This window comes from Cherax quadricarinatus, chromosome 80 (genome assembly GCF_038502225.1).
Source record: "Cherax quadricarinatus isolate ZL_2023a chromosome 80, ASM3850222v1, whole genome shotgun sequence".
NCBI lineage: Eukaryota > Metazoa > Arthropoda > Malacostraca > Decapoda > Parastacidae > Cherax > Cherax quadricarinatus.
Window position 1 is genome coordinate 18697713 of NC_091371.1, and position 24074 is coordinate 18721786.

A 24074-nucleotide genomic window follows, 5' to 3' on the forward strand; every position below is an offset into this window, starting at 1 on the left:
TCCAATACAGTGGTCAGAATTTAGCAATTTTGCCAATTTCACACAAATTTCGAAAGATGCTATTTTCCAAATAGGGTCCAGAATAAACAAGAAAGACATTCCTGGCACTAAAATAACATTTCCTCTGTTTATTAGTCATGTCCCCACGCCCCTCTTACATTCTTTTGCTTTCCATTTTGAATTTTTATTCACACAAAAAATAGAGGATTTACTGTTATGCAGACTACTGCATTAGTGTAGAAATGGTATAAATAATATCGGCGCACTTGTAAGAGAATATTAAACTTGCCAGTTGACGTGTATTGGGTGCTTAACATGATTTGTTTGCTTTTGAACTTTGGTAAAAATTGAACATTTCAAGGTACTTTTCATTGTAAAACCAGTCAAAATCATCTCAATTTCTGTAATATGTCTTCCATTTTATCAAATGAGATCAGGAAAACTAGAATACAACAATAAATACCATATGAAAATATAGTGCAAAGTCACTGTTTTAATCCAAAAAACAAAGTTTTTTTTTCTCATTACGCACTGTGTGCTGCACGATTTTTTTTATACCGTGCACACTGACCACATAGACCCCTTCTTTCATATGTAGGCCTACCAGCTTTCTCTCGCTAGGTTTGAAGGCGCTAGAACTTATGAGTACTAGTACGTCAAGGACCCTGGCACGTAAGCCGTACTAGTATGGCCGAAACCCTGAAAGGGTTAACCTAACCTTGTCAAACCCTGTGAAAAAAAAAGGCAGAGAGAGAGACAGACAGAGACAGACAGACAGAGACAGAGACAGACAGACAGAGACAGAGACAGACACAGAGAGACAGAGACAGAGAGAGACAGAGACAGACAGAGAGGAAGGGTCAGATGAATGAAGCCAAACTGCAAGAAAGGGGACTATGCAAGCACGAAGAACTTCCTGAACAGGATTCAGTGGGAAAGAGAACTGGCAGGGAAGTCAGTAAATGAGATGATGGAATATGTGGCAACAATATGCAAGGAAGTTGAGGAGAGGTTTGTACCCAAGGGTAACAGGAATAACAAAAAAGCCAGGATGAGCCCGTGGTTCACCCAAAAGTGCAGGGAGACCAAAACTAAGTGTGCTAGGGAATGGAAGAAGTATAGAAGGCAAAGGACCCAGGAGAATATGGAGAGCAGTTGTAGAGCCAGAAATGAATATGAACTTACGGTAAGAAGAGAGGCCCAAAGACAATACGAGAAAGACATAGCAGCGAAAGCCAAATCTGATCTAAAGCTGTTGTACAGCCACATCAGGAGGAAAACAACAGTCAAGGACCAGGTAATCAGGCTAAGGAAGGAAGGAGGGGAGGTCGCAAAAAATGACCGCAATGTGAGGAGCTCAACAGGAGATTCAAAGAAGTTTTCAGAGGAGACAGAAGCGCCTCCAGAAAGGTGGAGAGGTGGGGTACACCAACTGCTGGACACAACACATACAACCGAGGAAGAAGTGAAGAGGCTGCTAAGCAAGCTAGATACCTCAAAAGAGATGGGGCTGGATAACATCTCTCCATGCGTCCTGAGAGAGGGAGCAGAGGCGCTTCACGTACCACTAACAACTATCTTCAACACATCTACTGAAACAGGGCGACTACCAGAAGTATGGAAGACAGTAAATATAGTCCCAATTTTTAAAAAGGGAGACAGACACGAAGCATTTAACTACAAACTAGTGTCACTGACGTGTATAGTATGCAAGGTCATGGAGAAAATTATCAGAAGAGTGGTGGAGCACCTAGAAAGAAATGAGCTTATCAACGAGAGCCAGCACGGTTTCAGGGACGGGAAATCCTGCATCGCAAACCTACTGGAGTTCTATGGCAGGGTAATGGCAGTAAGAAGAGAGAGAGGGGTGGGTAGATTGCATTTTCTTGGACTGTAAAAAGGTGTTTGACAGTTCCACACAAGAGATTAGTGCAAAAGCTGGAGGACCAGGCAGGGATAACAGGGAAGGCACTACAATGGATCAGGAAAACAGCAGCAAGTCATGGTACGTGGCGAGGTGCCAGAGTAGGCGCCTGTAACGAGCGGGGTGCCACAGGGATCAGTCCTAGGACCGGTGCTGTTTCTGGTATTTGTGAACAACATGGCGGAAGGAATAAACTCCCAAGTGTCCCTGTTTGCAGATGATGTGAAGTTGATGAGAAGAATTCAATTGGACGAGGATCAGGCAGAACTACAGGAGGGTCTAGACAGGCTGCAGGCCTGGTCCAGCTAATGGCTCCTGGAGTTCAACCCCACCAAGTGCAAAGTCATGAAGATTGGGGAAGGGCAAAGAAGACCACAGACGGAGTACAATCTATGGGGCCCAGAGCCTACAAACTTTACTCAAGGAAGATCTTGGGTTGAGTATAACACCAGGTACATCTCCTGTGGTGCCCATCAACCAAATAACTGCTGCAGCATACGAGCACCTGGCAAACCTAATAACAGCATTCTGACATCTAAAGAGGAAGTCATTCAGGACCCTGTACACTGTGTACATTAGGCCCATATTGGAGTATGCAGCACCAGTTTGGAACCCTCACCTAACCAAGCATGCGAGGAAACTAGAGAAAGTGCAAAGGTTTGCAACAAGGCTAGTCCCGGGGCTAAAGGGCACGAGAGGCCAATGGAAATTGACTTGACACTGGAAGACAGGAGAGAGAGGGGGGATATGATAACATATAAAATACTGAGAGGAATTGACAAGGTGGACAGAGACAGGATGTTACGGAGATGGGACGCAGCAACAAGAGATCACCGTTGGAATTTGAAGACTCAGATGAATCACAGGGACATTTGGAAGCATTTCTTTAGTCACAGAGTTGTAAGGAAGTGGAATAGTCTGGGAAATGACGTAGTGGAGGCAGGATCCATATATATATCTTCAAGAAAAGGTATGATAAAGCGCATGGAGCAGGAAGTGACCCAATAGTGACCAGTGAAGAGGCAGGGCCAGGAGCTATGACTTGACCCCTGCAACCACAACTAGGCGAGTATACACACATGCACTCTCTCACACTCACTCACTCTCACACTCACACACTCACACACTCACACACTCACACACTCACACACTCACACTCTCACACACACACTCACTCACACACACACTCACTCACACTCTCTCACACTCTCTCACACTCTCTCACACTCTCACACACTCTCACACACTCTCACACACTCTCACACACTCTCACACACTCTCACACACTCTCACACACTCTCACACACTCTCACACACTCTCACACACTCTCACACACTCTCACACACTCTCACACACTCTCACACACACTCACACACACTCACACACTCTCACACACTCTCACACACTCTCACACACTCTCACACACTCTCACACACTCTCACACACTCTCACACACTCTCACACACTCTCACACACTCTCACACACTCTCACACACTCTCACACACTCTCACACACTCTCACACACTCTCACACACTCTCACACACTCTCACACACTCTCACACACTCTCACACTCACACACTCACACACTCTCACACACTCTCTCACACTCTCTCACACTCTCACACACTCTCACACACTCTCACACACTCTCTCACACTCTCTCACACTCTCTCACACTCTCTCACACTCTCTCACACTCTCTCACACTCTCTCACACTCTCTCACACTCTCTCACACTCTCTCACACTCTCACACTCTCACACTCTCACACTCTCACACTCTCACACTCACACTCCCTCTCACACTCACACTCCCTCTCTCACTCACACTCCCTCTCTCACTCACACTCCCTCTCTCACTCTCTCACTCACACTCTCTCTCACTCACACTCTCTCACTCACTCTCTCACTCACACTCACTCACACACTCTCACTCACACTCTCTCACTCACACTCTCTCACTCACACTCTCTCTCACTCACACTCTCTCTCACTCACACTCTCTCTCACTCACACTCTCTCTCACTCACACTCTCTCTCACTCACACTCTCTCTCACTCACACTCTCTCTCACTCACACTCTCTCTCACTCACACTCTCTCTCACTCACACTCTCTCTCACTCACACTCTCTCTCACTCACACTCTCACTCACACTCTCTCACTCACACTCTCTAAGATAGTGTGACCAAAAGATAACTATCTCCATGGGTTCCAAGTTGTCCTACTCCTGTAACCCAGTCCTGGACCAATCTTTTCTGGTGCTTGCACGGTCAACCAGGCTGTTGCTGCTGATGGCCCATTGGCCCATATATCCATCACAATCCAATTGATGGAGGAAATTGTAGAGTTTTCTCTAAGATATTTACCCTTGTTCCAGAAGTGTTTCTGATATCCTGTGGTACAATGTTAACGTCTGGGACCACAGATGCTGAGACTGTTTTCTCATCGTGCCCACAACTGACTCTCCAAACCAAAGGAGAGCTGAGTAGTTTTGCATGGTAATTTGAATTGTAATGTTTGCACATTTCAACCAGGACGACTAGAATGAATAATGGTCAATGTATTTCATATCTGGGTCACCCTACCTTGGGAGATGGCCAATGTGGCAAAGAAAAAAAAAAACAAGGAAAAAGAAAGGAAAATAAAAAGAAAATAGGGATGAAAATATAGAGGATAAAAGAAAATGAGGAAGATAGCATACCACATGGTCCCTATCAAGTCTAACTACAGTGGACTAACTAGTTTAACTATCTATGTCTAGATATTTAAAATGTGACTAGTATATATAAAGTTTTTTTCCCTGCCTTCACTCCCCCCAGCCATAATGCTGACTAGCAGAAGTGGGTGACATGGTTCCACGACAGAAAAACATGCATGTCTAGGAAAGGTGGAATCTGAGTTTGATTTCTACTGCTACAAATATCACCACTACCACTGTTGCTACAATGCCTTTGATGGTTCATGTCTACTGATCATTCTCGAGCACTTCCCGGGACCAACCTCAGGATTCTAATCACCACAGCCAACCCCTGCATGGTATCTAGAGTAACTGCCTATCAGTAGATAGGCAGTACAAAAAAATGTGAATTATAGAATTGATGAAAAAAAAAAAGAGGGGGGGGGCCAGTTGGAGTGCTGAGTCTGGAAGGAAAGAAGTTTATCAATAGATACAAAAACAGGTAGTGTACCAGAGTATAATGGACCCATTTTTTTTTTTTTCCATGTAAAGTATGGTCTTTGAATGTTGTACTGAGAAGACTGGAGGCACTTATTTTGTGCTGAAGTATGTATGGTTTTAATTTTATGCAGAAAATAGACTGAACACATCAGACGACAGCATCATGGTATGAAAGGTTAACTCAGTCGAGATACTCGGGTGATTTAGAATGGATAAGTCAAGATAAGCCAACCAAAAGTGTGTATGAATCTATGAAAGTGATGTAAGGGATGTCCCAGAAATGTAGAGCAAGGGTGTGAAGGTGGTTTTAACTAAGTGATAGGAGCTTGAGCATGCAGCAGGTAGAATGTATTATTTTAGTCCAAGTGGAGACAAGTGGATTTTGAGATTTGATATGCTATTGGAGTATGAACATCTATGAAGAGATTACATAAACCAGTCAGAGGTAAATGAATTTTGGAGGTGGAAGGTGCAGCACCTCTAATCTGAAGGATGGACGGGGAATACTGCAGTTCAGTAGGTTATTTGAATTGTTTTAAGTACACTTCTATCAAGACAGCAGGGAAATGAGGGGTGGTAAACATTTTTCCTCTGGGCCATCTAGATGAGAAATGGCCTCAATGAGGTTATCTACAACTTAAGAACGGCATGAGAACTCATTTTCCCTGACACCCTTTTTCCCCCTTTTAATGTACGAATATTAATATTGCAATTTACTAATTATATAGATTAAAAATTAAATGGTAGGTGTAATTTTTCAAATTCAACGTTAAAATAAACATTTAATTGCAGAAGCTTTTTACATAAGCCATCTCCTCCCAAAACAGGGTGACCCAAAGAAACAAAAAAATTTCACCTTCACTTATGCAATATTAGTCATGCCATAAATACACAAAATGTCGTAATTCAAATAACCCACTGAGCTGAAACATCACCAATCCTTCAATGCAAGCACTGTACTTCCCACTAAGTCCAGCTAATTGGTTTTCTCGGATCATTTCATAAATGCTACCTTGCTCACCTCAAAACAGCACATCAAATCCCAAAATTACTTGTCTCCAATTATTAGTATCTATCTTGTTCATACATGCCTGCAGGACACTAAAGCCCCTACTACTAAAAATTGCTTTCACCCTGTCCTTCCAAACATTCTTTCTGTCTACCCTGGATTTATGCACCTTCCTGTCAAGCTATTCTGCTTCATCTTTTCTACATGACCCCTGTTTTCTGAACTACACTTTGTATACCCCCGTCTTGTAATTTCTATGCTCCTTACTCTGCTTTATATACTGTACTTCAAACAGGCTTGTGTGAGCATGTTAGATAGGAGTGGAGGCAAATAGTTTTTATGATTTGATGTGCTGCTGAAGTGTGAGTAAGGTAACATTTATGAAGGGACTTCGAGAGATTGGCTAGCTGGACTTCGATCCTGGAGGTGAAAGTACATTACCTTCACTGAGATGGGAATACAGTATTACAGTTTGGAGGGTCTTAAGACATGCCATGTCAGCATGCTTCTGGTAAGACAAGTGATGGAATGAATGAAGGGGAAAGTGTCTTCTCTTTCAGTGTAGCTGGGTATGCCTACCCCCATTCCTATTTCCCATGCCTGCTGCTAGGGGAATGTCCCCCACAAACCAATGCTGCCATCTCGCGGCCTTAGGCATGACCTCAGGCTGCAAGACGCTCTCTCTCTCACTATGCGCTGATCCCACCTACCGACAACAGCCCCCTCTCTCCCTTGCAAGGCTGGGGGCCAGGCTGGCCCCCCAGGGCAATCAAACACACTGCCTGTAACCAAGAACACCAATAAACCTACACATTGCCTCCGAAGCCTATCACTAACTGCTACCTGACCCTATAACCATTGTTATTTATATCAGGTCACCTTACCTAGGTGGGAGACAGCTGGCATGTTAAAAGAAAATACATCACTGTCATCTCTTCATTGTAATGTTTCAAGTGCATACCTCACACTCACTTAAAAATGGTATCAATATACAGTGGACCCCCGCATAACGATGGCATCGCATAGCGATTTTTCCGCATAACGATTACTTTTATCGCAAAATTTTTGCCCCGCATACCGATTAAAAACCCGCATACCGATTTTCGTCCGAGACGCGTCCAATGTGCCCTCAGCCAGCCTCACATGTGCCGCTCCGTCCCATTGTTTACCAGCCAGCCTCCGCGGTAACATCCAAGCATACACTCGGAATATTTCGTATTATTACAGTATTTTCGGTGCTGTTTCTGGAAAATAAGTGACCATGGGCCCCAAGAAAGCTTCTAGTGCCAACCCTGTGGTAAAAAGGGTGAGAATTAGTATGGAAATTAAGAAAGATTTTGAAGGGTTTGGGGCTAACCCTGAGAAGCCTATGCCAGTTGTGGAATCCATTGTGCCTACTTCAAAGATTAAGGAAATGTGTGCAGAGTGGGTTGAACTGCAAACCTTTATAGATGAAAATCACCCTGACACAGCTGTTGCAAGCCATGCTTGTGACTATTTCAATGACAATGTTATGGCCCATTTTAGGAAAGTCTTGAAGGAACGGGAGGTACAGAGCTCTATGGACAGATTTGTTGTGCGACAGAGGTCCAGTGACTCTCAAGCTGGTCCTAGTGGCATTAAAAGAAGAAGGGAAGTAACCCCAGAAAAGGACTTGCTACCTCAAGTCCTAATGGAAGGGGATTCCCCTTCTAAACAGTAAGAAGATAATGCTCTCCCCTCCTCCCATCCCATCAATCATCACCAGATCTTCAATAAAAGTAAGTGTCATGTAATTGTGCATGCCTTTTTCAGTTTGTGTGTATTAAAATTAACATTTCATGTGGTAAAAAAAAAATTTTTTCATACTTTTGGGCGTCTTGCACGGATTAATTTTATTTCCATTATTTCTTATGGGGAAAATTCATTCGCATAACGATTATTTCGCATAACGATGAGCCCTCTTGCACGGATTAAAATCGTTAACCGGGGGTCCACTGTACTCGGGTACATTTTCATTTTGCCTCCCGTGATAAACTTTTCCACAGATGCCTCGACACACCACCTACCTTTTTCATCATCAGATTCTCCTTATTTTCCAGACGAAGTGGAAGTGGAAGGGGATGTGGAATAAGAATCCTTCCTCCGTAAGCCATGCGTGTTGTAAAAGTCAACTAAAATGCCGGGAACAATGGGCTAGTAATCCCTTTTCCTGTAATAATTACTAAAAAGAATAAGAAAATTGTCAAAGTGGGAAATCTGAAAGTGTGTGGATGTTGTGCAAATGATAAGAAAGAGATGACTGTGGATGTTATGAATGAGAAGAAGCTGGATGTCCTGGCTTTAAGTGAAACAAAGCTGAAAGGGGTGGTAGAGTTTCAGGGGAGAGGAATAAATGGGATTAGGTCAGGGGTTTCAAATAGAGTTAGAGCTAAAGAAGGAGTAGCAATAATGTTGAAGGATAAGTTATGACAGGAAAAGGGGGACTATAAATGTATTAATTCAAGGATTATGTGGAGTAAAATAAAGACTGGATGTGAAAAGTGGGTTACAGTAAGTGTATATGCACCTGGAGAAGAGAGAAGTGTAGAGAGAGAAAGATTTTGGGAAATGTTGAGTGAATGCGTGGGGAGTTTTGAACCAAGTGTGAGAGTAATGGTGGTTGGGGATTTCAATGCTAAAGTGGGCAAAAATGTTGTGGAGGGAGTAGAAGGTAACTTTGGGTGACAGGGGTAAATGAAAATGGAGAGCCTTTAAATTGAGCTATGTGTAGAGAGAGGTTTGGTAATAAATAATACATATTTTATGAAGAGGAGGATAAATAAATATACAAGGTATGACATAGCACGTAATGAAAGTAGTTTCTTAGATTATGTGTTGGTGGATAAAAGGTTGATGGGTAGGCTCCAGGATGTACACATTTATAGAGGGGGCAACTGATATATCAGATCATTATTTAGTTGTAACTACAGTTAAGAGTAAGAGGTAGATGGGAAAAGAGGAAAATGGCAACAACAAGCAAGAGGGAGGTGAAAGTGTATAAACTAAGGGAGGAAGTTCGGGCGAGATATAAGCAACTATTGGCAGAAAGGTGCACTGGGGCAAGTATGAGTAGTGGGGGGGTTGAAGAGGGTTGGAATAGTTTTAAAAATGCAGTATTAGAAAGTGGGGGCAGAAGTTTATGCTTATAGTAGGGTGGGTGCAGGAGGAAAGTGTAGTAATTGGTGGAATGATGAAGTAAAGGGTGTGATAAAAAGAGAAAAAGTTAGCTTATGAGAAGTTTTTACAAAGCAGAAGTGTTATAAGAAGAGTAGAGTATATGGAGAGTAAAAGAAAGGTGAAGAGTGGTGAGAGAGTGCAAAAGGAGAGCAGATGATAGAGTGGGAGAGGCACTGTCAAGAAATTTTAATGAAAAAAAGAAAAATTTTTGGAGCGAGTTAAACAAGTTAAGAAAGCCTAGAGAACAAATGGATTTGTCAGTTAAAAACAGAGTAGGGGAGCTAGTAGATGGGAAGATGGAGGTTTTGGGTAGATGGCGAGAATATTTTGAAGAGCTTTTAAATGTTGAGGAAGACAGGGAGGCAGTAATTTCATGCACTGGCCAGAGAGGTATACCATCTTTTAGGAGTGAAGAAGAACAGGATGCGAGTGTGGGGAGGTGAGTGAGGCATTACGTAGAATGAAAGAGGGTAAAGCAGCTGGAACCGACGGGATCATGACAGAAATGTTAAAAGCAGGGGGGGATATAGTGTTGGAGTGGTTGATATTTTTGTTTAATATATATATATGAAAGAGGGGAAGGTACCTAGGGATTGGCAGAGAGCATGTACAGTCCCTTTATATAAAGGGAAGGGGGACAAGAGATTGTAAAAATTATAGAGGAGTAAGTTTACTGAGTATACCAGGAAAAGTGTACGGTAGGGTTATAATTGAAAGAATTAAGAGGTAAGACAGAATGTACGATTGCGGATGAGCAAGGTTTCAGAGTGGGTAGGGGATGTGTAGATTAAGTGTTTACATTGAAGCATATATGTGAACAGTATTTAAATAAAGTTTTTATTGCATTTATGGATTTAGAAAAGGCATACGAGAGAGTGGATAGGGAAGCAATGTGGCAGATGTTGCAAGTACACCTACCATCCGACTTACGATCGAGTTCGGTTCCGAGAAACCGGTCGTAAGTCGAAATGGTCGTAAGTCGAACTTTACTACTGAATATCAAAAAAACATTTTTGTAATGACTATTTTATTGTTTTATTTTGGTATTTCATGTTTTACTTTACTTTTTATGCTGTTTGTACTGTATTTTATACTGAAAGGTTTAGGATAAACACTGTGTACAACACAAATAGTTGTTCATTTCCCAGAAATTTGGCATAAAAAACACGGTTGAAAGTCGAGTGGTCTAAGACGAGCAGGTTGTAAGTCGGATGGTAGGTGTATATGGAATAGGTGATAAGTTACTAAATGCTGTAAAGAGTTTTTATGAAGATAGTGAGGCTCAGGTTAGGGTGTGTAGAAGAGAGGGAGACCACTTCCCAGTAAAAGTAGGTCATGGACAGGGATATGTAATGTCACCATGGTTGTTTAATATATTTACAGATGGGGTTGTAAAAGAAGTAAATGCTAGGGTGTTCAGGAGAGGGGTGGGATTAAATTATGGGGAATTAAATACAAAATGGGAATTGACACAGTTGCTTTTTGCTGATGATACTGTGCTTATGGGAGATTCTAAACAAAAATTGCAAAGGTTAGTGGATGAGTTTGGGAGTATGTGTAAAGGTAGGAAGTTGAAAGTGAACATAGAAAAGAGTAAGGTGATGAGGGTATCAAATGATTTAGATAAAGAAAAATTGGATATTAAATTGGGGAGGAGGAGTATGGAAGAAGTGAATGTTTTCAGATACTTGGGAGTTGACGTGTCGGCGGATGGATTTATGAAGGATGAGGTTAATCATAGAATTGATGAGGGAAAAAAGGCGAGTGGTGTGTTGAGGTATATGTGGAGACAAAAAACGTTATCTATGGAGGCAAAGAAGAGAATGTATGAAAGTATAGTAGTACCAACACTCTTATATGGGTGTGAAGCTTGGGTTGTGAATGCAGCAGCAAGGAGGCAGTTGGAGGCAGTGGAGATGTCCTGTCTAAGGGCAATGTGTGGTGTAAATATTATGCAGAAAATTTGGAGTGTGGAAATTAGGAGAAGGTGTGGAGTTAATAAAAGTATTAGTCAGAGGGCTGAAGAGGGGTTGTTGAGGTGGTTTGGTCATTTAGAGAGAATGGATCAAAGTAGAATGACATGGAGAGCGTATAAATCTGTAGGTGAAGGAAGGCGGGGTAGGGGTCGTCCTCGAAAAGTTTGGAAGGAAGAGGTAAGGGAGGTTTTGTGGACGAGGGGCTTGGATTTCCAGCATGGGGAAGAAGCGCGTGTTCGATAGGAGTGAATGGAGACAAATGGTATTTGGGGCCTGACAATCTGTTGGAGTGTGAGCAGGGTAATATTTAGTGAAAGGATTCAGGGAAACCAGTTATTTTTATATAGCCGGACTTGACTCCTGGAAATGGGAAGTACAATGCCTTCACTCTAAAGGAGAGGTTCGGGATATTAGTGGTTTGGAGGGATATGTTGTGTGTCTCTATACGTATATTCTTCTAAACTGTCGTGTTCTGAGCACCTCTGCAAAAACAGTGATTATGTGTGAGTGAGGTGAAAGTGTTGAATGATAATGAAAGTATTTTCTTTTTGGGGATTTTTTTCTTTCTTTTTGGGACACCCTGCCTCAGTGGGAGACGGCCGACTTGTTAAAAAAAAAATTATTATAAACACGACTGACTGATTTCAAAATGCTTTAAATGTTTCTTATTACAAATAATTATTGCATCACTGCCATGTTATCCCTACAAATTCACAGGGTTACGTTCCTAGAGGTCCCATGAAACTAGAAACAGCGATTACTGTTACAAAATTAAGTCTTCATGAAATTTTTAGTTAATATTGATATTCATAATAATAATAATAATCATATCTATTTCTCCATGGAGAAGTGGAACAGAATTCTTCCTCCATAAGCCATGCGTGTTGTAGGAGGCGACTAAAATGCAAGGGGCTAGTAACCCCTTCTCCTGTATATACAGTGGTCCCTCAATTATCGTCCTTAATCCGTTCCTGGAAGTGGGACTATTATCGAAATAGACGATTTTTGAAACAATTTTCCCCATAAGAAATAATGTAAATCCAATTAATTCGTTCCAGACACCCAGAAGTATCAACAACAATTTTTTTTTTTACCTAAAAGATAGATTAACATGCACAAAAGAATGAACATTCAACATGACAGTTACCTTTATTGAAGGCTGTTGTTGATGAATGGAAGACAGGGAGGAGGAGAGAGGGAAGAGAGGTTATTGTTTGGAAGGGGAATTCCCGTCCATAAGGACTCTAGGTCACTTCAGGGGTCACTTCCCTAGCATAAATATAGATTTACATGCAGAAAAAATGCCAAATAAATGTAAAGCACTAATAAAATGTATAAATGAACATTGGTAATAGGGGTAGTTGATGAGTGAAACGGTCTGCCTAGTAGGGTGATAGAAGCTAAAACATTGGGTAGTTTCAAATTTAGGTTGGATAAATACACGAGTGAGAGGGGTTGGATTTGAGTCGGACTTGCACCTGAGCTTATTGCTTGGGTAGCATTTCCTCTGTTAGTGGGTTGGATTTGTGAAGGACCGGCCTAGTATGGGCCAACAGGCTTATTGCAGTGTACCTCCTTTATGTTCTAAAAGCTATGGCTTGGGTAGTTTCAAATTTAGGTTGGATAAATACACGAGTGAGAGGGGTTGGATTTGAGTCGGACTTGCACCTGAGCTTATTGCTTGGGTAGCATTTGTTCTGTTAGTGGGTTGGATTTGTGAAAGACCTACCTAGTATGGGTCAGCAGGCCTGTTGCAGTGTTCCTACTTTCTTAAGTTCTTATGTTCTTACTTAACATCACACTTACCAGTAGGGTGATCGAGGCTAGGACCTTTGTTAGCTTTACGAAGAGATTGGACAAATATATGAGTGGGAGGGGCCGAGTTTGATTTGTGTCATTGGGTACGGGAGTAAATTCTTGGGTAGCTTTTGGGTAGAGGTCATTCTGATAAGGACCTGCCTTGTATGGGCCAGTAGACCTGCAGTGTTCTTCCATTGTTATGTTCTTAGTGGGAAGGATTGTAAAGCACTTGCCTAGTATGGGCCAACAGGCCTATTGCAGTGTTCCTCCTTTCTTATGTTCTTATTAGAGACTTGTTAGGCAAGACACATATGCAACAGTTAGGTATCTTTATTTCGAAACGTTTCGCCTACACAGTAGGCTTCTTCAGTCGAGTACAGAAAAGTTGATAGAAGCAGAAGATACTTGAAGACGATGTAATCAGTCCATCACCCTTAAAGTTTTGAGGTGGTCAGTCCCTCAGTCTGGAGAAGAGCATTGTTCCATAGAATGAAACAATATGGAATGTTCCATAGAATGAAACATATTGTTTCATTCTATGGAACAATGCTCTTCTCCAGACTGAGGGACTGACCACCTCAAAACTTTAAGGGTGATGGACTGATTACATCGTCTTCAAGTATCTTCTGCTTCTATCAACTTTTCTGTACTTGACTGAAGAAGCCTACTGTGTAGGCGAAACGTTTCGAAATAAAGATACCTAACTGTTGCATATGTGTCTTACCTAACAACCTGTCGGTATTTTATACCATTTTAATATTAGAGACTTGTTTGTGTGAGGGAGGGATGGCAAGTTTATTGTTGGAGAATATGACACTAATATCAACTCTATGGCTTATTTATCTATCACAATTCAACTACTATGACATAATAAACAATATTAATAACATAGAAACACGGAATATACTCTAGAATGAATAAAATAAGTCATTACGTATGTCACGAGAGGTGTTGTGTTGTTGTAGGTTATATAAGGGCCACTGAGAGTAAGCCGTCCATAATGCTGGTGAAGCAGCAGCTGAGGCGGTGGTGTTTCTTGTAGCTCTATATAACTCCAACAACACTGGAGGAGTTGGTAGAATCGCTGAATCACTAAAGAAGGAACCCTCTACCACCATCACTACCACCTTCTACCACTATTACACCTGTTACCATCATCACTACTACCTTCTACCACCATCAACCACTATCACAACTGCTTCCACTCTACCACCACCACCTTTGTATTTTTCTACAAACTTTTTCATAAATTATGTGTGTTTCTCATATTCTTTACCAAAGGGATGGCACTAGAAGCTTTCTTTGGAGCCATGGTAGCTTATTTAGCACTTGCAAGCACTAAAATCAATGGAATATTATGAAATATTTCGTAGGAGCAAGTGAGAGGACTGTCGCTCACTGGTAAACCATGGCACACTGGCTGGGAAGGCAGGTCCAGGTGGCTCAGAGCGTGAGTACGCGTCCCAGACGAAGGACGATTAGCGAGTTAACGGACCATTTGCGAGCCAATGTTTAGACGAAATAACGGGACTATTTCCGAAATGAACGACTTTCAGGCTGGACGATTATTGAGGGACCACTGTATTACTAAATGTAAAAGGAGAAACTTTTGTTTTTCCTTTTGGGCTACCCCGCCTCGGTGGGATACAGCCGGTGTGTTGAAAGAAAGAAAGATCTATTTCTACAAATACTGTACATGTACAAGGTATACAGACCTAGCTGACATCAATGACATACTATTACTATATAAAAAGCCACTCGTTACGTAGAGCATTTCAGGCAAATTAGATCAATTTTGTCCCAGGATGCAATCCACACCAGTTGACTAACACCCAGGTACCCATTTTTTACTGATGGGTGGACATAGACAACCGGTGTAAGGAAACACGCCCAATGTTTCAACTCTCGCCAGGAATCGAACCCAGACCCTAACCATGTGAAGCGAGAGCTTTTGCCACCAGGCCAAAGGCCAGAATAAAGAAAAATTTGAAGTGGAAAATCTTTCGAGCCAAGAAAAAATATTGGATAACTGAATCTATTCACCGATTGCCCTTCAGTAAAAAGACTGGATAATCAAAAATCACAAATAAGGAAACCTAAAAATCTGTAGAGACTACTGTACTATAACATGATGCATGTAAATGCTATACAGTACTTTATAATTTAGGTTACATTATTAGAGGTGGGGTATTTATATATACTGTACTGAAGTTCAGGCACTTTCTTTTTTTTACATTCCCTTTTAATGTTGTTCACTGTGTAGTTTTAAGTTTCTTCTGATAAGCTGTTCCTCATTCTGGGTACCATTATTTGCATAAGAATTACTAAAGAAATTCAACCACAGTCAAAGTAATTAAGTATATACATACGTATATGAAAATCACGTAGGCAAATTATATTTATATGGATTTTAAAAGCTTGTGTAAAGTAACCACTGAAAGGCTAATCTGAAAAATACAAAAGTTAGAAAAAATGTCAACTATTACAGTGTATTACGAAATTTGTTAGAAACGAAGATGCAAAGTGATGAAAGATATATGAATAGGAACATGTCACTAATAGTCCCACCTGAATCAGAGCTTGTCCCAATATTGTTTCCAATTTATATAAATGATTTATCAATACATATCAGATACAAACATCCTACACAAAAAAAATACAATAATTGAAGTCCCAAAAACAAAAAGAGTAAGAAATTAATCATGCAATTTAAAGTACATACCACATATAGAAATGGAAGAAAATACATGCCACACAAGTATATTGACAAATACCGAAAGCCTCGGACTATAAATACGTGTAGTAGTATTTAAGATTAAGAACAATTATCATGCAGTAGTTATAAACCTGTGCTACACTGACAAGCTTCAAAGAAGCTTTTAGATACTATATATGCATAATTAAACACAGTATTAAAAAAACTGTAAACAACATACCTAAGACCAAAACTGGAAAATGCAGCAGTAATCCACATCAAAGAAAATCATGTAAAGAAAAAATGCAGACATACCATACCAAAAAAATTATTCCCAAAGCTGAGAAACATGAGTATAATGATATAAAACACTAGAAATGCCTTCACTGGTTTACTGGCAAAAATAGAAGTCATAATAGCCACATAAGATCACAAGAAGATATGAGAAAATAGATGAAAAAAATTTACCACTCATCATCACTGTTTTGCCAACCTGGTTGTAGATGAGTGAAACCAAATCCCCAGGTAGCAACACTGAGGCAAACACTTTGGGTAGCTAGTAAACTGGCTTCAACTAATACACCAATGAGAATGTTGGGGTATGTACTATATAGGGTTCACCTGGCATGTAAGTAGGCTTACATACCCGAGACTTACAGGCCACAATTTTAAACCAAGGAAAAGAAGCTAAATGTACTGTATGCTGTGTACTCTAAAATACTGTACTTCACAAATACTGTAATGGCCAAAATAGGAACCAAAAGATAAATGTGCTACAGCACACTATTACACTTCAGTAGAAGTGGGATATTGGTATCCCATTTCAGTAATAGTGGGATGCCATAAGCACACCTCTACTCAATTTGGTCATAAATTGGAATACAGGTCAGCCGTCACTAATCTGGCAATCAGTTATCCGGTTCCATCAGTAATCCGGCACTAATTTCAGCTAGCATAATTTCAAATTTCCAAGGTTGCCACACCAACCTGCTGCTACTGTTTGGTGGCACTACTTGCTGTATAAGTCATTTCAATTTCTTTTTCTCCATTTATTGTTATAACCTGCTCACTTTTAGCCCTAGCCATGGTTTCAACGAATAAAAGAAATGCTTCTCGTTTTGTAAAGCACCTACACTGTACACTGTCCATAAAAGATAAGGTGGCTTTGAAGCCACTGTCGGTTGCTATGAGCTCCTGAGTCTAGTGATGGGGAGGAATATGATTTATTATGCTATTATCAACACTACGGCTTATTTACCTATCACAATTGGTCTAGTATGACGTAATAAACAATATAAATAACAAAAACATGGTAAATACTCCAGAATGAATAGTAATAATAATAATCATAAGAGGATATGGGATAAAAAGTACCATCCTCCTATCCCTGTCTTGGGGGCTTATATTAAAAGAAAATGCAGTGTAGTACAGGGCTAACGATGATATACGTAAACTCATTTCGTTGATTATCTCGGAAGTTATTCATTTATATTTTAACACTGCAGCACTTCACAGACAACATAAAAGAACCCCATAAAAGAACCCCAATGGAAATAAGTCACTGATGTTTTGGGGTTATCCTAGGTTCTCTACACCTATGCTGCTATGTATAATAATCTATGTAACTGTATTTGTGGTTTGTTGGACGATCATATTGAAACCTGGGCGATGTATGATGGGAAGATGCTTCTTAGTGTACACTAAAAATGAAACAAATCGGACAATAAATAATGGAGTTCACTTCTCAATCATTAGCTGACCCTTAGCAGTTGTATATATTTTTGTACAGTTTTTCTGGTTGTATTCTCGTTTTTTTTGTTTCATTTAATAGAGTGGAAGATATATTACAGAAATAGATATGATATTGATTATTTCATGATGAAAAGTACCTTGAAATTGAGCTCAAATTAGTGGAAATGTTTGATTCTTTTCCAATGTTCAAGAGCAAAAAAATGAAGTCACCATCCAATACGTGTCCAATTGGCCAGCTTAATACGCAGTCACGAATGGGTTGACATTACTTATACAATTATTACAATAATGCAGTAGTCTGCATAACAGTAAATATTCTGTTCTTTTGTGTGAATAAAATATCAAAATGAAAAGCAAGCATAATATAAGAGGGGCTGGAGACATGACTAATGAACAGAGAAAATGTTATTTTAGTGCTAGGAATGTTTGCATTGTTAATTCTGAGCCTTATTTTAAAAATTACCTTTTTTTAATATGTATGAAATTGGCCAAATTACCAATTTCTGATCACTTTATTGGGTAGTTGAAATCAGCAAATAGGCAGTTTCCTCTACTCAATTGATAGAACAAAAGGAGTTCTTGTGAAATAGCTATGAGTTTGGTTGGCCGGAACAATGGAATTGGCTAAAAACAGGGCTCAAATTGGGCAAAATTGCCGAGACCACTAACTTCACGAGAGCATAATTCCCTAAGTTTCCCATCAAATTTCATAATTTTGGTATAATTACCATTGGGAAAAGATTCTCTATCATTTCATAAGAAAAAAAAAATTTTTTTTTTTTTGCTTTCGAAAATTCTTCAGCACTGAGAGCAAGTTTGTGAGCAGGAGTCTCAACAGTGAAAAGGTTAACAGACATTTTGAAAACACTGCATAGACTAATGATGCCAAAAGTACCTGATTTTGTCCCATCTTTGGAGACTAGTAATAATAATATATTCAAAATATTATCTGACTGTTGTACATGCAGAAAATTTTAAGAAAAAATGAAGGGATAGTTGGCAGCCTTGAATCTGGTCATGTACATGGGGGAAAATGATCTTTAAGTGGTAGGAGGATTAGGTTTTTTTTTTATTCAAAATTACAGCGCAGTAGTACAATGACATTTATATTCAGAAAATTGAGGAATTTCAATAAGGGGTGAGGTGTGGTGCCTAGAATTAGACTGTGATGATTCAGATGGCTGCCTTTTATAGTTTTTTTTTTTTTTTTTGGGGGGGGGGGAAGCTTTACAGTTCTGACGAATATGATTTTCCTCCCATGGGTCAGTAGGCCCACTACCAAGCTACTCTGTCCTTATGTTGTTCCCCTATCAGTAATGCTAAAGCAGCACTCTCTGGTACTTCCAAGGCCATGATAATACGTTTTTATCACTAACTCCCCCACCATGCTAGGGTGACAAAAAAATAGGAGCAGCACATTCAGTCATTCGCTCAATTCCTGTCTTGCCAGAGGTGTGCTGACATCACAGTTCAGATGACCCTCTGAACTGCAGCATCCTCACCCCTCCTTTAGAGCGCAGACACTATTTCCCACCTCAACGACAATTACGTACTCTACTCACTCCCCACCAGCATGTCATCGTACACAACATTCATCTCTACTCACTCCAATCTATCATGCTCACACAATCTTGTTAAATGTTCAAGCTCCTAGCACTCAATACCTTTGCCTTCTTCCCTCCCACCCTTCCTGAGAAACCCTACCTCTCCTTCCTTTCACCTCAAATTTATATACCCTCTTAGTTATCCTGTTCTGCTCAAGCAAACATAAATGCCAAAAGTACTTGGACAACCCTTCCTCAGGTATTTGACAATATTCAATTTTAGCCAAGCTTTTATTTACTCTTTGCATACCCAACACACACAATTCACTATCGTCTTGCAGGGGGAAGGGGGGGGTTTACACATTACGTACACATTAAATGAACATTACATTGATTTAACCTAGGAAAACCTTATTTAAAAAATGCGACTTCTTTCCTGGACAACATTTTGAGCAAATCCAAAGCTAATACGAGAATACTCAAGCCTCAAATACTGTATACATGTATATAAAAACTGAAGTAAGGAGCATAAAAATGGATGAGCATTGCAGTTAGACTACTAGCTTGAGCTAGGCAGGTCCTACTTACACCAATCTGATTCATTATATATGTACTTGTCAATTTAATCTCAACTACCCAAAGCTCTTGCCTCAAGACGAAATAAGTCACTCTGTCTGACTTTTTTGGGTTATCCTAGGTTCTCTACACATATGCTGCTATGTATGATAATTCTATGTAACTGTATTTGTGTATACCTGAATAAACTTACTTACTTACTTACTGTAATGTTACAATTAATGTACAGTATACAGTAAACCCTCAATTTAGTGGACTAACAGGAGCTTGTGGCCAGTAATGGCAATTTTGGATAAAGAAGAGTGCTTTGCCATGAACACAACAATGGACAATTCTTTAACCAATGAACTTCATGTGTTGTTTCTGAATCAAACAACCCAGTAGATTGTGTTCTATATTTCTTAAGTCCAATTAATCGAGTGTATTGCAGTGAGCAGTACTATTGCTAATAAACACTCAGTTATATATGGAAAAAGTTGATATTAACAAAAGCACTTTATAAAACTAATACTAACAAGACACTAAGAAATACTGAGGACCAAAACAGCAGCCTTGCCATTTCAAACTCATGATTATAACAACTCAGCCAGTGTACAAAAAATGTGAATAGTATGTTAAGATCATGACACTACACGAGCTTCATGGATACAGCACCACCAGGAAGCAGGGCCTGGTAAGGCAAGAGCTGCCATAGGCAATTAACCCCCCTTCCCCCAATAACAAGCACCCATAAAAAAAATGTAACTAAAGACTGATGGATATGAAGCCTATGTGGTGTCAGGATCTCTATATAAGTGAGTTGGGCAACAATTTAGGCTACCTACAGGGAGAGCTTTTACAGAATACTAATGATCTCGCCTACATTTCCAATTAACCATCTCAGACCACTAATTACTCAACAAAAGGCTGCAGTTAGAATGATAACAAATTCTCACTACAGGCAGCACACTCCACCAATATTCAATACACTAAACCTACTCACCATACAAAACATCCATACTTATTACTGCACCTATTACATACATAGAACACTTAACTCTGATATTAACCCTCCCCTCAAACATCTCCTTGCCAACCTCAACAGAACACATGACCATAACACAAGGCACAGATCACTCTTTGATGTTCCTCGTGTCCATCTCACACTATGCAAAAACTCAATGCACATAAAAGGCCCTAAAATCTGGAATTCATTACCTGTAAATATAAAAGAAACACTACCTGTTTATAAATTCAAGTCTCTTCTCAAAGATCACTTACTCACCCAAAACCAAATAAATACTGAATAACTGAACCTTATAAATTGTATATCTTAAATGTTTCTCACAATTATATCACATAAATGTTAAACCTAAAACCGAATCTAACTTTATTATTTTTTAAATACACTACCTAACAGAATCACAACCTAACTGAATGCAACCATATGACCTGTCTTTGTAATACTCACTTGTGCTTTATAGTAATCTGTTTACATTAATGTTTTATCACTGATTTCATCATTGCTTAGTTAATCTTAAGTAAATTTTAAGCCAGCCCGTAATGCTATGCATAGTATAAGTGGCTTTGGCATGCTGCTCTTATCTGTATTTTTTTGTACCTCTGTATGTGTGCTCAAATTGGAAATAAATAAATAAAATAAATAAAGACAGATCAAGGTTTCAAGATATTTTCCTACAGATGAATAATTCTCCCACATATAAATTTTGTACAATTATCAGTAAACACTAACCCAGTATCATTACTTAACTTTAAATAAACCAAAGCAATTTTTTGAATAACTCTTGGTAATATTTTATCTAATAACCTGCTGTCAGGATAATTCACTGGTTATGTCAGTGACCTGGAAATTCAACGACTTGGAAACTTAGTGACCTAACAGAATGTCATTCAGCACAAACTATGGTTATGTTGGTACATTGGTTTGTGTGTGGCCAGCAGTAACAGCCTGGTTGATCACGCACTGATACACCATGCAGCCTGGTCACAGATCGGGTCACCAGAGCATTGATCCCCAAAACCCCTTCCACTTATACCTGGAGAGGTAGGTATACTCCAGGTACATTTGTGACAACTGTAACACTGACGCTTCAGTCCCTAGTAAATTATTAAATAATACATGAAGTAAGCATTATAGCAGTCAACAAAAATCTATGAAGCTTTACTATCAGTTTCATATAAATATATAGACCTAACCACAGGACAGGTGGGGTTTAACCCATGGAAAGTGAGTTTGTTTGCAATCTTGTTATTATGATTCCGTGAGTTATACAGTTTTAAATCTAGGAAAACTCTTAACAAAAAAGTGACTTATTTCCATTGGTATATATCTGCTGTTGGGTAACAAGTGTAAGGATACTTGTTCATACATCCTGCCTTGTGTGAGGTTGACCCTATATCCTCTCAAGTGATGAATTACACACATGTGCAACATCAGGATATTTTTACTTTGTAGGCTTTTTGCCATCCAATGGCTGTATCAATACACAGACATAGGAAGACTGACAAAATATAGACATTAGATAGTGAAAGACAATGTAATCAGTCCCTCAGCCTAGGATCAGGTGATAAACACCACTGTCTTTAAGAATCTTTAAATGGAAACAAGTCACTTTGACTTTCTTGGGTTATTCTAGGTAATTTACACTATGTATAATTGTACTTATGTATACTTGTGCCTATATAAACTTACTAAAAGTTTTTATAACCAGCACATAGGCAGAGGGACTGATTACTTCATCTTCCACTAATATTTTGTATATATTTCTACTGCCTTTAGATTATGTCCTTGTATTGTATTGTATTGTACTGTACTGATAAAGCCACTGAATGGTGCAATGTAAAGATACCCAGATGTCACAAATGTATCTAATTCATCAATCTTGTCTGACTGTTTTGGATTATCCTAGGTAATTTACACTAATTAAGTAAGCTTATTCAGCTACTCACAAATAGTTACTTAGATTATCATACATAGCAGCATGTGTATTGAACCTGGGATAACCTAAAAAAAAAGTTTGTGACGTTTCCATTGTGGTCCTATGTATGATAATTGTACTTAAGTGTACTTGTACCTAAATAAACTTATTGTCCTCGGGTACATCATTATTATAATACTCATAAATAAGTGCTAAATCTTGTCCTCGGGAGGAGCCCAATAAGCAGGTGGAACAATTGTTCCACCTACATCTATCCCATTGTCTTATTCCCAATCTTCCTTCACAAATCAGCCCCTACAAGCAGTGACTAGTTTATATAAAATTCTGTTGTTGCTTTTGAAGTAATTATAAACAGGCGTACTGAAAATAATTAAATTTATAGGGAAGCGCAAAACCTGTAGTGATTATACAGCGCCTTTGGAATAAGAAGTAATCTGGTTCATGTCCAGGTCCTTGGACCAAGAGCTCCTTACAGCATGAAGAAAACTTCCATGGGAGATTAAAATTAGCAAAAGTAATTCTCCCCCGCATGGACACAATACCTGGACACTCCAGCAATTTCAAAGAACCACTCTATGTTCCTCACCTGAATCCCCCTCTTCCTCCTCGCATGGACATCGGTGGTCCAGAACCCCCATCATTATCGCCTTCTGCGTTTCCGGAATCTCCAGGAGCTGCATTAATTTTATCTGGGCCGTCTACGTCTTCCGACATTTTGTTGTGTAGTGTGATGGCGTCCACTGCCTCCCTCACTACCACACTCTTACCAACTCACACAACAATCGATCAACAATTGAACCTTATATTAAAGCCTAAATACACATTCAAATGACCACAACAAGCTTTATTTTCCTAGCAATTAAATCTTACGCCATTACAAATTAGTATTATATGGATCTGATGGCTAAAACAATATAATTTTAATGATTAAGAAGCTGCGAAGAGCTTGAATATGTGGCAAAACTGTCATCTGCAGGTAGTACGCATGCGTGGCGTCTCTGCAAAACAATGTACTCCCCTACACACGTAGGGCTTAAAGGGGAATATATGGTGCTTTGCATGACTGACACCTTTTTTCATAAATACAGATGAACACTATGGATTATCTAATATCATGTACATGAATTATTCCTTGATGAACTGATACATGAACTAGGATACAAAAAAATTAGAACACCGGCTTTTCTTGGGTGTCCTAACACTCAGGGTAACCATATTAATTATATTTCCTTGTAAATTTGAAAAGTGCGACTGCATACGTGTATATATGCATTTGTTTTATTATAAAAGTGCTAAACTAAAGCTCGACCTGAATTGTCATTGCTCCCACCTGAAGGGACCCGTAGCTCAATGGTCAGTTAGGTTAGGTTAGGTAAGGTTCGTCAGGAAACAGGACAAATGTTTCCTGACGCGGGTCTTAGTCAGATGATGACCCGCCTTTGGAGCTTTTGGTCATCTGACCGAGGCCTTCCGCTGGC

At 39.7% G+C, this 24074-nt stretch overlaps 1 protein-coding gene across 6 annotated transcripts in view; it reads right to left on the minus strand.

The window, feature by feature from the left end:
• The window catches only part of LOC128702366 (transcription elongation regulator 1), a 219576-nt gene extending 196207 nt beyond the window's left edge, over window positions 1-23369 (minus strand). For 3 of the 6 annotated variants that reach the window (XM_053796597.2, XM_053796599.2, XM_053796595.2), the window contains exon 1: window positions 23183-23368. In XM_053796597.2, coding sequence (XP_053652572.1) covers window positions 23183-23310 — 128 coding nt within the window. In that variant the 5' untranslated portion in view covers window positions 23311-23368. Of the gene's footprint in view, window positions 1-23182 lie in introns of all 6 variants that reach the window. The other 3 variants (XM_053796594.2, XM_053796600.2, XM_053796598.2) reach the window with 3 other exon arrangements.
• Between the last annotated feature and the right edge of the window lie 705 nt (window positions 23370-24074).